At 45.1% G+C, this 15,000-nt stretch overlaps 2 protein-coding genes across 2 annotated transcripts in view; one reads left to right on the top strand and one right to left on the bottom strand.

Moving 5' to 3' along the window:
• The window catches only part of Dock2 (dedicator of cytokinesis 2), a 413,359-nt gene that overhangs the window by 199,955 nt on the left and 198,404 nt on the right, over positions 1-15,000 (top strand). The gene's annotated exons all lie outside the window — the stretch shown is intronic.
• Insyn2b (inhibitory synaptic factor family member 2B) overlaps positions 12,117-15,000 on the bottom strand; it is a 23,152-nt gene continuing 20,268 nt past the window's right edge. The window contains exon 3 of the mRNA XM_057774275.1: positions 12,117-15,000. This exon is cut by the window's right edge and continues 51 nt beyond it. Within this exon, the coding sequence (XP_057630258.1) occupies positions 14,865-15,000 (136 nt within the window). The 3' untranslated portion in view covers positions 12,117-14,864.

Raw genomic sequence — 15,000 nt, 5'->3', positions numbered from 1 at the left:
GAAGGACTTAGAACAGGTCTGCAGAGACTTTTTCACCTCATCTGACCTTTATGGTCTTTTGTTTTTGAGTCATTTTTGTTGGTGAGCTGGCCCTAGCTCCTCTCTTTGCCATGTGATGTTTAAGAGGTTGTGCCTGTATATTCAGTGGGTAATCTGTCTTCTAAGGGCAGTTGCTGTGAAAACTGATTCCCCACCTGTATGAGACCCAGTTGTGCGTGTACTATCTGCACAGAATGCACGTGCATTTCTTCAACACTTTGTGAGAACCTGTGCTAACCTTAGAAGAGGTTCAGACGTGAGTGGTGCGTAGTCTGTGTCCTCTAGGAAAAAATTTCATCCCATAGGACATCTGCCAAATATTCCAATATCACGGTCCCCCATTTTCTCCATCCATATATTTGGGAGCTCAGGTTTTTCCTTTCCCTTCTGGGGCTGGAGGAATCTGTAACTTACCCTATTTCTATTCAATTTCAGAGCCCCAGTGTCTGACAGGGCTATCGGCTCAGGGACTTTCTTAGTACAGAGTAAGCCGAATTTCTGTTGTTTCTCACCTACATTCTAAGAGCCCTGAGGGAAGGGACTGAGTTCCACTTGTCCTTTTATCCTTGGCAGAATGCCTTGTGAAGAGAGGGGACCGAGTACACACTTGGTCAGCAAATAAAGGAACCAATGAATGAATAAAACATTCCCCGGAAAGACTGGGGAAGCGAGACCCCTGACTTTCCACCAGACTGTCTTTTCTTCTTCAGCAAGTGTGCTTTCTCAATAACAGGTGCCCACCTTTCGGCGAGCGAGAGGGTGATGTAAGGTTGGCCTGTTCCCAATTTCTTTGTCCCTCGGACTGGTCCCAAAGTGTTGAGGGGGTGCTATTACAAGCTAGTCTTTAGTCCTGGTGGGGTGACTTGTTTGCTGTTATAACTACTGTGAGGAGAGAAACAAATTGGGGGAAACAAGGAGTAGAAGAAAGGAGTTTTCTTATGACAGCTTCATTTTCACAAAAGGGGCCTTTCTAGAAATTTCAAGAATAGAAAGATCTCGTTCAAAGTAAAGAAAATGATGTTGGAAAGTAATTACTCAGGGGTCAGGGCCTGTCTTAGTGCCCAAGGCCCCAATTTAATTTCAAATTGAGATTTGACAAGGAGGAAATAGTCCCATTCCACCCATCATTTTAAATTTTCCAGACATGATTTTTATTGGTTTTATTTATTGCTTGGGAATATTAAACAATCAATATTTTTGACACACGCCATTCATGCATAGTGCTTCCGAAATCCCAAACAAGACCTTGTCAGGAGGCCCGTGGCAACTGCAGCCTGCCTCTTTCCATGGGTTGGATAGTGGCTTCTTAGGCTCAGCTCATTATAATTCTCATTTGCTGGCAATGGCCACTCCTAATTTTCTGTAAATCACCTGCTCGAACAATGGATTGTTGGCAATGACAAAGGAAAGTCTATAAAAACCAAAGTCAGGGACTCCGAAGGCCTGATTTCTCTTTGCCAGATTCTAAGCTGGCAGAGAATAGATCGTTCACATGAATCACCCAGGAGAAAGTTGACTTTGGTGGTGAGAGCAGTGGCTTGGTTTGGTAGAAGGGGCATCTGAGTAAGGGGCACAGGAGAAGGGCTCTACAATCTGACCACAGAGAGTTGCAAAGTGTGGCAGCATTTAAACACATTTAAATCTTGGTTTCTGTTGATTCCCTAGCTTCAGAGTCAGGGTCATAAAATAGGCCGGGATGCTCGTGCCTACTCTTGTCGTTTGGTGATGTCTACCTGAAATACTGTCTTGAAAATGATTGAAGGAGCCCCATGCTGGCTTAATGTGAAGAACTGAATTTATTGGTGATGTCTGTCATAGCTTCAAATTGGTGAACAGTGGTATGGAGATGATATTTGTAAATATTACACATTGACCGCAACTATTGGTGTTTCTGTTCTGGTCTAGTCTAAAAGTGTTTATACAGCCAATATATTCTCTTCGGTACCTCCTTGTTTCCTTTACAAAGGCTGATGTGGGAGTAGAGGAACGACAAAGAAGACACATAGTCTTGAAGAACCCACATTTCTGGTAACCGCTTCTATATGGAATGTTCCATGTTTGTATCTGATATATAAGGTACACTTTGATTTTCTGTGGCCATAAGACACGGAAAATGCAGTCACCCATATTGTGACATCAAGCGTCACCTTCATAGATGTTAGCACATACAAGAAAGTCTGGCCCTGTGGTATGCGACTCATGTCCTGAGTTCTAAGGTTATAGGGAATTACTACTCTGTCTAACGCTAGACTAGATCCTGTCATTGCATGAGTCCGAGGGTGGAAATAACCGCAGCTAAAGTAACACAGCTAGAGACCGTGAGATAGGGCGCAGACAGCATCCCCTGAGTTTTCTCCTGAGACATTATCCCACATGAGGGCTGCAGAGCAAGGCAAACTTCCAGGCCTGTGTACCCCAGCCAGGGCTGGTCCCTCCCCCTACCTCTCCCAGGCTGGGAACCGTCACCCAACAGCAAGAATCAAGCAGAGAACATCCCCACTGCCAGGAGGGCTCCGAAGGAGAACGATCTGATGATTTTGTTGAAACTGGGATCTAGCTTTTATTTCAAGTAGTTAAAACGAGCCTCTGGGTGATATATTTTGAGCCTAATTACCCCACTTTTCACAGAGGAGTCTGTGGAGTGATTAAATAAAGGTAAGTGCAGTTGGCATTCAGAGCACCTCGTTAAGAAGGAACCAAGGGGGAAATCCGGAAGGCTGGCGCCCCCACTCTACTGTCCCACCTAAGGAACAGGAGCCCGGGAAACCTGTGTCACGTCGCCAGATTCTGAATTCTGGCTTCACATTCTGTTCATTCTTGTGGGGCTGAGTGGGACGTGGGCATCAGAGGATGAGCCGGGGACTCCAGGTGGCCTTCTCAGAGCCAAGGCAAGACCTTTGGTGACGTACCGTCCCCGCTCCCCGCTATCGTCCATGGAGAGGATGCCTATGAAGCCCACCTAGGCCTCCACTCAGCAGTGCAGCCCCTTGTTAAATTACAGCGTCCACCAAGCTTTGTTGTTCATCAAGTAGATATTTGTGGCAGGTAAACATCTTTTACCTCACTCGTCTTGCCTCGGTTACTTCTGTCACACAGTCAACATGAGTCACGGAAAGGTTGAGGGTCTTGCTTGTGAGCACACTGCTCGCCGGCAGTGGAGGGGCTAAGGTCTGAAGCTGGGGGTGACTGTTTTAGAATCCCTGCTCTTAAGCTGTGTGTTGTATACTGACCCCGTTGGCATCTAAAGGTACATGTTAGGCATCGGGTGCTGTAAAGGTTCCTATGAGCGTGTTGACCTCTCAGCTGCCCCTTGCCTCGACTGTGGGAACTAACGTCACAGCCCATGGGATGGCCGTTCAGAAAACCGCAGAAAGGCATAGAATTTAGGATAGATTAGGATGGCAAAGACATGTTTATGGACAGTCTCCTCAACTTTAATACTTAAATCTCAGCACTAAGACTAGAAATAAAACCCTTTGTTAATTTGAATGTTTAATGTGTTCACTGGGGTGGGGGTGGTGGGACCAGCAACCTTGGCAGTAGAGGGGAGTGGTGGATGAGACTTTGTAAGTGCTGGGGAGGTTCCTCCTTCCCCCTCCAGCTGCCCTTCAGTCTTTGAAGACCTCCCAGCTGAAAATGTTTCCTAGCCAGGGTGGGCCCACCATCTCTCTCTCTCTACTGTCCCTGGTACCTTTCCTAAGACAACAGATGGCTTCCCCTTTGTCCTCTCTCGAGTGAATCTTCAAACCAAAGGGGGCCCCTGAAGAACTTGCTGGGTGAGGAAGTGTCTGTGACCCCACAACACTGAGGATGGAGGCCTAGTTACATGGGACCCTCTAGGTACCCAGTATCTGTGCTGTCTGCCCCCATCAGTCCAGTAGAACCTCTGCTCTTTTACCCACAAAGTTCCTTTTCTACTCTGAGTTCTCCTGCAGGCCACTTTGTCTGCTTGGTCTGAAGGAATAACTTTATGGGAAAGGGATGGGAAGGCGGGGGAGGCTACGTCTCCAAGAGACACATGTGTGGGTGATAATAACCATACACACTGATGGAACACTTGTGTGAATAAATGGACTGCGCACCACGAGGATATAATTCAGTTTTGTCCAGGGTGTTAGGAAAAGCTAATGTTCCCTCTTACAGAGGAAGCACCCTACCCAGTACTGCAAGTCTAGCAAGGAGAAAGTTGGAATCTGTATCACAGTCAGCTCTGCCAGCGCTCAAAGCCTACATGGTAAACATGTCACTCCATGTGTTTATGAAATGAGTTTACTGGCTTAAAGTCACACAGTATGTGGGCATATCTGTATGTGTGTGTACATCTGTGTATGTGCATGGGAATTTTATGCTTAGATGTGTGTCTGTTAAGGGGAGGTATAAAAGAAAGTTAAGTTTTAAAAAAGAAAAAAAAATACTAAAATTTTTAAGAGACCTGACTTCAGGTTTGATAACTCAAAGATGGCATCATTAGCTCAGGGTATCTTGGTGGCTGTCTAAGCTGGTGGTGTGGGGGAGGGGCATGTGTCCTATGTTGGGAACACAGTGCTCTGATGTGGAATCTCACAACTGCATGTCAGGAAATAATTGGACACACACACACACACACACACACACACACTTTCAACTCTCAAGGATCCCGCTACATATAGGACAGAAGTCATTTATTAGGATTGACATTATAGAAATGAATTTGGTTCTAAAATGTTCTGAAATCATTGGTTGGGTGAACTGAACTCCAAGTGGGTGCAGGACTCTACCTTGTTCTGTCTTGTATTCTTCCATTTCTTAGGCATCACTTTCGGTGACCTGTAGCTGTTGCAATTACGTTATTTCCATGCTGGCGCTTTTTTCCACACTGGACTGGGATTTTCTTTTCTTCCTGTCTGTAGTCCACAGTGGGCAGTGATTGCTGGGGGAAGTAACTTTCTAGGATCTTTGGGGTTCCTGTCCCACAGTCAAGGACTTGATGTGTAGCAGATGCTCAGTCCAGACATAGGAAGTGAACTAATGGAAGGGATAAATCAATTAAAGGAGAAGTGGATGATGAGATATTTTTTTAAGTTTTGTTTTTAAAAATATGTGAGAAAAGGTCTGTTTCATGCCAGGCTTCCCTTTAAGGATCTATCACTATATATAAATTCTACAGTTCTGCTCTTATTTACATGACAGATTGGAGAAGAACCTGGTTCATGCTCAGAATCATCTTTCTGATCCCAAATGCGCTTCTAAGATGGGAATTCAGAAGGTATTCACTGCTGTGCCTCCTCCCTAGTCTGTCCGCAGAGCAGCCTGTGCAGGGACAGTGACCCTAGTTGGTAAACTTTCACTGTTACTACTCCCCAGGGGTGTTTTCCATTTGACTTGAGGACTTTAGCCTTGGGGTTCTGCAGAGCAGATCAGCATGAGACCTGGGGAGATTTATATCCCAGTGGGACCATCACTGGCCATGCCAGGGCTGTCGCTGTCAGCTCCCAGAGAGGGAGACACCCAGAGAATTTGGGAATCATTCAGCAAATGCTGGGAAATGCACTGTCTATGTTATCAAATTTTAACTGAATTACCTACAAATAGCCCAGGGCCTTTTGGCTTCTGTTAGTGGAGATACACAAATCTGATTTGGGGCAAGTGATTTTAAGTATGTTCTTAAAGAACACAGAATCCCTTGTCCTGTTTCCTGGCACCAGGACCAGGCTTTAGGGCAGAATGTCTGCCCTTGGTCTTGGCTGACCACCATCTCGGCCAGCGTTGCTTTCGATGGGCCATGGAGCAAGCTGTGGAGTCTGAAGGGATCTGACAGATGGGGAACTAATTTCTTCCTTTCTCAAGGAATGAGGAGCCCATTTAATGACTAGGCTCCTTCCGTCCTTTGTCTGCAAAGGATTGGCCTTAATAGATAGCAGGCCCTCTGCAGTGAGAGTCTTAGAGCACTGAGCCAAGATCTTGCTGGTCCTATTTTTCTTTTTTACTTTTCATGCTAAAGTCCTTTCTCTTGACATGGTGAGAGGCTCAGAGGGTTCCACGGCCCTTTGCTGGAATGTTAGTGTGCATGTTAGATAGGATGTGTATGTCAGCTTTGCATTACTATAGCAAAGTACCCAAAGCAGGCTAGTTATAAAATAAAAAAAAAGTTGAAATGGCCCATGTTATGGAGGCTCTGGGGCCCATTATCCCCATTCTCTCATTATGTGAAGACCCAAAGGTGGCTCTGGTGAGGACTGATGCCTCGGGTGGTCATATCCCAAGCCAGAAAACAGAGAGAGTTTGTAACATGAGGGCCTGCTTGTTGGGGTTTCTGTCCCACCCAGTTCTCCACAGCTGTTTATCCCCAAAGAAAATCACACAGAGATCTCTATAAGTTATAAAGCTGATTGGCCCATTAGCTCAGGATACTTATTAGCTCTTACAGCTTATATTAACCCATTATTCTGATCTATTTTTGCCATATGGCTTGGTACCTTTTTCAGCTGGCAGGTCACATCCTGCTTTCTTGGTGGTCTGTGCAGGACTGGGAGGAATCAACTTCCTCCTTCCCAGAATTCTTCTGTTCTCATTGCATCATTTCTACTTCCTTTCTGGTTTCCCCACCTGTACTTCCTTCCCGGCCAATTAGCGTTTATTTAAAACATGATTGACAGAATACAGACAATTCTCTCACACCAAGAGTTGGGTGGCACCAAGCTTGGGCCTTTATAGCAGTCCTCCCAGGAGAGCTACTCAAGACTCCCATGAGAACTAACTGTTAATGGTGTATCCCCAGTCACCTAAGGACTGACTCCCCAGGGAGGAGGATCAGACTCTGGAACACTGTAATGAAAGAGGTATGTGCGTCGGTTCCCCATTGGCCCTCTAAGGACCCTGCTTTTCTTGAGTTAGCTGAAGGAATTAATTTTGTCAAGTGGTCCTTCAAAGTCAGAACCCATCTTTCTAGACTTATTGCCAAATTCATTCGCGGATACCCTGTACTCTTTAATTGGCATCTGTCAGGGTTTTCTCAAATGCTCAACCAATCATATTCTGTGACTCAACCTGGAAGAAGGGCCACAGGGACAATAGGAAAGTCACCAAGAGGGCTGAGAACAGCAAGAGAGCAACCCAGTCTTCACTAGAGCTTGTAGCTCCAGAGGCTAGACCCCCATAGTGAGCTTGTTCTGCGTCTTCTTTAAGGTGAACTTAGGATTTGCAAATTTTTAAAAATTTCATTATTTCCTGAAATAACATTTTATGATCAGGAAACCTCAAACACCACTTCTTTAAAAACCAGAATTACTGCGGAAGCCCAGCTTCCTGAAGCCCCTTTCCTGGATATAATCTCACCTTCTAAATAGCATTTGAAGTCAGGAGAGCCTAGGACTTCATTTGAAAGATTGGGGAGGCATGCACAGCAGTCAGGACAGGCCCTGGCCCCATCTGTCTGTCTTTCCCAGTGTCCCCTCTCAGGGTTCCTAGTTTTCTCTTCATTCACTTAACAGACCTTACAAAGCATTTATGACATCTCACAGGATTTGGGAAGCCTGTGCAGGTTCCCAGAGATGGAGGAACAGCTCCTGTCTCCAAGGACGCTTTTTCCTAGTAGAGATGAGCATGAGAGATTGATAAAAGAAATCCCAATGTCACACAGAAGTGACAGCCTGCGAAGTGCTGTGGGCCCTCAGGATGGGGTGACTGATACTAGAGCAGGGACGGGAGATGATGAGAAAGTAAGAGAGGAGATGATGTTTAATTTGCTGTTGTTGTGGACGTTTTAAGAGCCCTGGCTCCCAAGTTTGGCAGACTGTAAAAGAGCTCTATCCTCCCCGCCACCACCCCCCTTTCTTGACTTTGACAAATCATTCCTCTGTCTTCAAGCCGCCACTTGTGCTACTGGGAAGTGGCAGTTGTCCATCATCAATACCTGATGGGACATGTTTGAGGAGTGAATGTGACAAGGGCAGTGAAGTCCTGGCAGTCACCCACGGTCACTTCAAGGAAACAGAGAGTTTAGGATGACTGTGTTGGTGGTGGTTGGTTTTGATTTGATTTGACTTGGCATGGAGTCTTACTTTGTAGCCCAGACTGACCTTGAACTTATTGACTTCCTGCCTCGTCCTCAGAAGTGCTGAGATTTCAGGCATCTGCTACTTATCGTCACTATTTATATGATAGTGCGAACCCCATCTTTTATCCTCCCTCGAAGTGCACATTATTCCCTGTGATAGGTGGGTAATAGATGTTCCAGGCAGAGAAGAAAAGAGGCAGACACAGATATTTAACACCCTCTGACATCTGAGAGCGGCAGTGAGATAGGAACGGGGAAGGGAGGTAGCAAGAAGTTAGGAGATACACATTTATTCGGAGTTCAGTTATGAGCCTTGTTTAATGTGGAAGTGAGTCTCTGTGCTCTGGGGTAGTGGTGGGTGCAGTTAGAGGCATAAGAATCAGGGGATGGTTTGGCCAACCATCTATCTCAAAAGGTTTCTCCAGGGAGCCACACAGTGGGGGTAAGGGCAAGATGATGGACAGAGTCCCAGGAGTATTTATATCCTCATCTTCAGTCAAAGAAGAGTGGTGTGACATCCAGGTAGAGCAAATCCAGCAAGTACCTCTGCTTGCTGTGGGGCAGCCCTTGTTAAACCATGTGCCTGGTGAGGTCAGGGCTTCGTGTGCAGTTTCTCAATGTCCTTGGTAGCAGTCAGGACACAGAAGAGGCTCGGTAACTGTGCACTGATGATGGACTGAGGTTCATCTGTGTTTCTTCAGACCCCAGGGTACCTCTTAGTGGAGGAGAGATAGGATCTATCCCTGAAAAATGGTGGTCAGGCCAGCAGTCTGATTTATAGATGTTGATGTTTTCAGTTGCATTTGGTTTCACTCTCTTTAATCCTCAAGCCTAACCTATTGAAAACATAATACTTTGTAGTTGAAAAAAAAATGACCAACAGAAGACAATGACAACAAGTAACTCTAAGATCCCTTTGTCATTTGTGTCTGATTTCTGCCTGGGATAGGGTTGGGTTTAGTTATTTACTGTGCTCCATGATGAGGCTGTGGGAACCACTCTGGAATCCAGCAATTAAAATACGTCAGTTGCTTTGGTTTGGTACACTCAGAAGAAGGCTGCTTTTTTATTTTTATTTTTAGCATAACTAGGTATCATAATATTGAGTGTGCTACCTGGGCAACTAGGCTAGTGTGCCCAGTAGAGGTCACTGAGCTAGCTAATGGTCTACAAAATGCATACTCAGGTTCTGTCAGGAAAAAAATAATGGGTTTCATTTGAGTGAGATTTAATATACTTATAGATTCTGAGAATTTTTTTGAAAGCCTTTCATGATAATAAAGCTTTTATTTGTTTGAGAGCCAATAATCCTTTGGTGTGATGTTATTGTCTTTTTCACTTTAATCATAGTTGAAGCCAAGGCAAAATGCTTCTCCTAAAATGCTCCTCGAGTAGACAGCCCCTGTCTGTTTTAAATTGCATTGTGTCTGAAATGGACTAGGTCACATGTAATAAACGCTAGCATTTCAATAGAAACATTACAGCAGAAATAGTTAACAATCTGCTTTAATTTCGAAACTCATTTTCTCTCTCACACAGTTGGGCAGTATCTTGGTAAAATGTGCAGAATGTGTTGGGATTTAATTATGTTGGCAATTTATTCCGAAACAAGGTTAAGTGGGGGCTGTCAATAAAGGTGCAGGGTGAGGACAGTTGTGTCCTGATGAGCCTAAGTTCTGGAAACCAGGCAGACCACAGAAGAGTTGAAGGCCTTGGGCAGTGTTGCTTGCAAAAGCCTCCCACTCCACAGGTACAGATACTGAGGCTGGGTGCCTGCACTGTGCCATCCCTTGTGAGCTTTCATCCGATGAGCAGGGGAAGATCAGGGGTTGAGAGTTAGTGTTTTCTGGATCCTACTTACTAATTAACTTGTTCCTTCTAAGGTCCATCATGGTGAGTGCTGGGTACATACAGGCACATGACAATAAGTAGCTTCCCTTCCCCAGGAACATTGCAGAGACAAGAACAGCCACCCAAGAATGACATGGATATATGTTCAAGGGCAGCTATGTCAAGGACTGTGGGGTCAGGGTCCCTGGTGTGAGTAAATGACTTAAAACATCTGATGTGGTTCGTGGTCATTGTGGCGGTTGATTGGGATGGCTTTACCTGTTGCTAGAAACTCAGCAAGGAGGACTGTAGCATGGTAAGGATGTTCTAGGCGGGAAGAAGGGTTCTCATAGACCCTTTAGGGGATGTTGCTGTGGTATTCATTAAGATACCATGGGGCAGCTGTCTGGCCTAGAAGGAGAACAAGCTGTGTGGTGTCTGAAGGTGAATTTCTGCTTTTTGTGGGCTGAGGGCTCCAAAGGAGGCAGGAAGAAATCATGAACTTGTGGAACATTGGATTTAGGGGTAGTATCACATAGACAGAAGGACCTCCGACACCAGTCACTGGGCATTTTGGGCTGTCTTTGGTTTAAGGGAGATGGGAAGAAATTGAGATGATGGAGTCAAAGGGGTGGTTTTGATGATTAAGTTGGCCAAACATGGATCATAGCAAGCAGTCAGCACTGAATTTGGATGTGTGCCCTGGCCCTTCTTGTTTGATTGGAGTAACATTCATAAAACATCTTTGTGGTCTGGAACTTAAAAACAGATATATTTTTAGCACCCAAAAGGTTGCCGAGTGTGACCTAAAATTAGATCCTTGACAAGTGAGGACTGTGTAGGACACTCTGCTCAGCTGACAAGGGTAACAATGGGCTTTGGGTCTAATGTGAGTGGTGGCTGGCATGGGCCTGCGTGTCACATGCTGCACACTGACGTTTGTGCTCCCAGGGCCCATTTCCTCAGTTCTAGTAGCCTTGGGAAATCATCCGGTAATCCTTCAATGCCTCATGCTGTCTATGGAAAGGCCTGGCCCTCCAAGGCTTTCCCACATTTGGGAACTGGATGCCATGGCCTAACACTCTTCTTTCTCAGAATGCTGTGCTAGGTACTATTGGCTCATGTGTCTTCTGAGCCATCAAACACAATTACTAACATGCATTGCCCCACTTGCTATGGTTTTGCTAAGTCAGAATGAGTTGGCTCCTTGCCCTGAGAGGCTCTTAAACCCGCATCTGGCACCAACTGCCCCTTCATGGAAGCCCCTGCCCTTCTTCCTCCCAATTTACTTCAATGAGCAAATGAATAGATGTGTATTTACTGGGCACCTGCTGTGTGCCCTAACTGTGTTTGGAGTTTCCTTTGCTTAATTGCCAGGGTGTCCTCTAAAGACAGGAGTTCTGGTTCATAATATGCAGAACCAGAAGCTCAGTTGTCAAGGTCGCTCGGGGAAAAGAGTGCTGTCAAACCCAAGCCTTCTGAGTCCATGTCCAGAGTGTTGCTTTGCTTTCGTTCCCTCTAAGTCAGTATTATCCCGAGTAGGAGGCTCCTCCTCCACTGTGTCCTCTCCAGTGACACAGCAGCGCAGGTGCTGACTCACATGATGAGAAAGTTCCTTTCCTTTCTATTCTCTCTCTCTGCGACTAGTCCAGGACAACATGGGTTTGGTTTTAATGTGACATTAGAACACATTGAATACTTGCAACGATCTCTTCTACAAATGGGCTGGTCTCATGCTTAGATCCCTCAACCTTCAAAAGCAGGAGCTCGTTTGAATTTAATCAAACTACTATTTCATGTTTGAGTTTTCATATGTGATACTAATTTTCTCAGTATTGATGATCCAAAGATGCCTTTTTTTTCCCAAAGATGTCTTTTAAGGAAAACTGTTCATCAGAAAGTAATTGAAGAAAAATATTAGCCAAGCTAGAGTCAGGTGTCTGTGTATAAAGATAAACCATGAATGAGATATGTGCCCCCTTTGAATGCAGCTGGGAATGTCTCCTTGGTTCAGGTCACCTCCCTTATGGTCAGGACACAAGACTCCTGCGATTGCTGTCAGGCACTTCTGGCTCTTTGTTTATAAACAAATAATGTCAAGTATCATAACCATCTTTGCCTTTAGGGCTGTTAAGGCTTTTTTGTTTGTTTATTTGTTTGAGTTAAAATTTCACAACTCAATTCAACTCAAACTAATAACGGAATCTTCAGACCTAGGAAAAATACTTAAGTTTATTGCAAAAGATAATATCCCATTTAAAACAGTTTAGAAATTTACAAAACCTTACAGTGATACATTGTCTTCAAGAAGGCGCTCTACAGATGAGCTTGGCATTGAGTTCCAGGGATAGTGAGTGCTTTGACTATAGAGGGAACAGCCACATCAAATCCCTGCGATTTAAACAGATGAACCAGCCCCTTCCATTTCATAAAAGTCATCTTTGCTAAATTAATCTCTTTCCATAAAACCATATAATCTCAAGTATAACATTTCTGTAGATTATCATATGACACACTATTGTACAAAGAAGCGGTGGCACTCAACACAAGTAGCAGAGTATAGAGTTTTGGTATACATGTGAATGGTTTTCATTTCATGTCGAGATGAGCCTTTCTGTTCAGCAGGCTGGTGTTTCTCAGCTCCTTTTCCCACATACTGATTTTCAGGATTTCATTATCAGAAGGACCCTCCTCTCCAGATGCAGGTTAGTGGCCTAAGCAATGCGATGTGGTGTTGTGCTTTGGTTTAGAATCACATACTCTTCGTTGGTTTGACTTCTGGGAATGTCAACATTTTCCAATCCTATTTTCATCTCATTCTGTTCAGCGTTTATGCAAGGTCCCTAACTCATATGTGTGTGTAAAGACATGAGCTACCTCAGGCATCTCCTCGTGTTTCCAGGCTAACTAGGGCAAGGGCTGCAGCTGGCTCTCATAGTTTGTGTTCTCCTACTGTCAGAAGGTACGCAGAGCTTAGAAAACTGGGGGAGTAGCCATTTTTCTCCTCAATCAAAAAAAAAAAAAAAAGCACAATTATTACACCATTTTCTCCAAGTTAGTGAAATAGACTATTCTATTGCCTGGGTCTCTAAATCTAAGTGCAATAATATTTTCATTCCATCCTGATGCTGTGGAATATAAATTAGTTTGAAATTAGTATAAGCAAAACAAATTAAGATGGAAGCACCACTACAAGATAAAATTACATAAGAGATCCCAAATGATTTTGCTTTATTGGATTATCCTCTGTACTGTGTTTTTCCATTGGTGGGGCCAACTGAGAGTTGAGTGTGTGCATACAGAAAGAAAGATCTGTGGCTTTTGGCCAGTGGTAACATATCTAATTGAAATGTGGTTTCTTAAGCATGGCAAGTGTATTTATCTTGATTCTAACTTGACATTCTATATTCTGGTCTCACTTTGTGGGTTTAAACATTACACTAGTAACGGAGAAAGAACATCTCGAATGACATCCCAAGACTTAAATAGTGCAAGCCAAGATTCCTTGCCAAGTTTCCCTCGCTCTCCCTGAAATAGCTTTTGCACTGCAGCACTGTGACGGGGAAGTGGAATTGTTGGGGCGGTTTGCTCAATTAGTCTCAATTTGCAGTGGGGTACGCACCTCCCACGTGCACAGTAGAGACTCACTCAGACACTAGGTCTTCAGTGGCGGGGGAGGGGGGCTTAAAATGCTTTCTTCGTTTAGGTGTGGCTCATGTTTCTGGCAGTGTCAGTTCTGTGTTCAATCACAGGCTGGCAGAGTACTGCATGTAATGCAAAGGAACCCAAGCCTTGCTTCCTACTCAGCCCAAGTGTGTAGCAATTACTTAATTACACTGCTTTAGGAGTTTGCTTGCCATGCAAGCTTGACCGGACATCCGTGGGCGGAGGGAGGTCTTTTCAATGGAACGAGCCAGATCTTAAGGAATCGTGGAAAAAGGGCTTTCATCTGCATTCTCAGTCCCACGTCTTCCTAGATTAGGTGACCACAGCCTGGTCACAGGGAAGGGAAACGGCGGAGTAGCGTGTTCGGGTCTATCTACACTGTTGTCACAAGAATGCATGGATGAGAAAAGGTGCTGGATGGCAGCTCAGCCTTATCAGTGTTGCTTGATAATATATACTGACATACAGGCTGCTGAGTCCCGTGACCCTTGATGTTACAGGTGAATGAATGGATGAATGGCGGGATCCTAAGGTTAAAGCCCCTCTTGTTTATATCCCACTTGCCATACAGAGACATTATGATCGTTAAATGACCCCAGAAAGTCACTGAGCTCCAGTCACATAGAGCAATCACACAACAGGTGCCTAATAACCCCCATGCAACCCGACTTTGCCACTCTGCATGGCCCATACTTTACAAGAAGATGGCCCCTTGATGTGAGTTCTAAGGGCTAGTTCAAAAACAAAAACCAACAACAAAAGAGGACTTTACTACATCAGGGGGACCTGGCATTGTTAGACCCTGCTCAGTTCTGTTGTGCTTTTGTATGATAAATCCTAGAACCCTGATAGTTTATTGTGGAATTTTTTTTTTCTAGGATACCTGCTTATCACCTCTGTCTTTCTACAGTGCACAGCACACACGCTTCTGTTTCTTTGGGGTTGATGAACTCAGGATGGGAAGGAACTGCTTGGTGTTGTGGAAGTGTCGGGGGTGCGGTGGGGGCTTTGTTTATGGTGGGAATCTGAACTCAGCAGATGAGGATGAGGCCTGGCTGTGTGTACAGGCAGCTCAGCAAGTGACTTCACAAGAGGCCACAAAATCCTCAGCAAGCAGTGGCACCCCTTACTCAGGTAAGGTTGGTGACCAGGTGTCCCAACAGTCTACCAGCTCTGAGGCACTGCCATGTCGTGAGTCAAGGGATCTCAGCCTGGGCATTTGCAGAGGAGCAGGGAGACCTTGAGGGCAGGGGACCCCCCATCTCAGGAAGGAATGTGGGGAGCCTTGATCCTCTCATATCCACCAGAAACATTTCTTCTTCACCTTTTTGCTTTTCCGCCGTAAGTCCTGTTTCTCAGGGATTGGGGCTTCTGCTGGGGACTTGGGTGGGGAAGGTGCTTCCTCAGCTGGCTCTGCCTCCTCCAGGCTC

Source organism: Chionomys nivalis, chromosome 7, assembly GCF_950005125.1.
Source record: "Chionomys nivalis chromosome 7, mChiNiv1.1, whole genome shotgun sequence".
In the NCBI taxonomy this organism is placed as follows: Eukaryota; Metazoa; Chordata; class Mammalia; order Rodentia; family Cricetidae; genus Chionomys; species Chionomys nivalis.
Note: the sequence above shows the minus strand (reverse complement) of the source record. Positions and strands in the feature narration are given on the sequence as shown.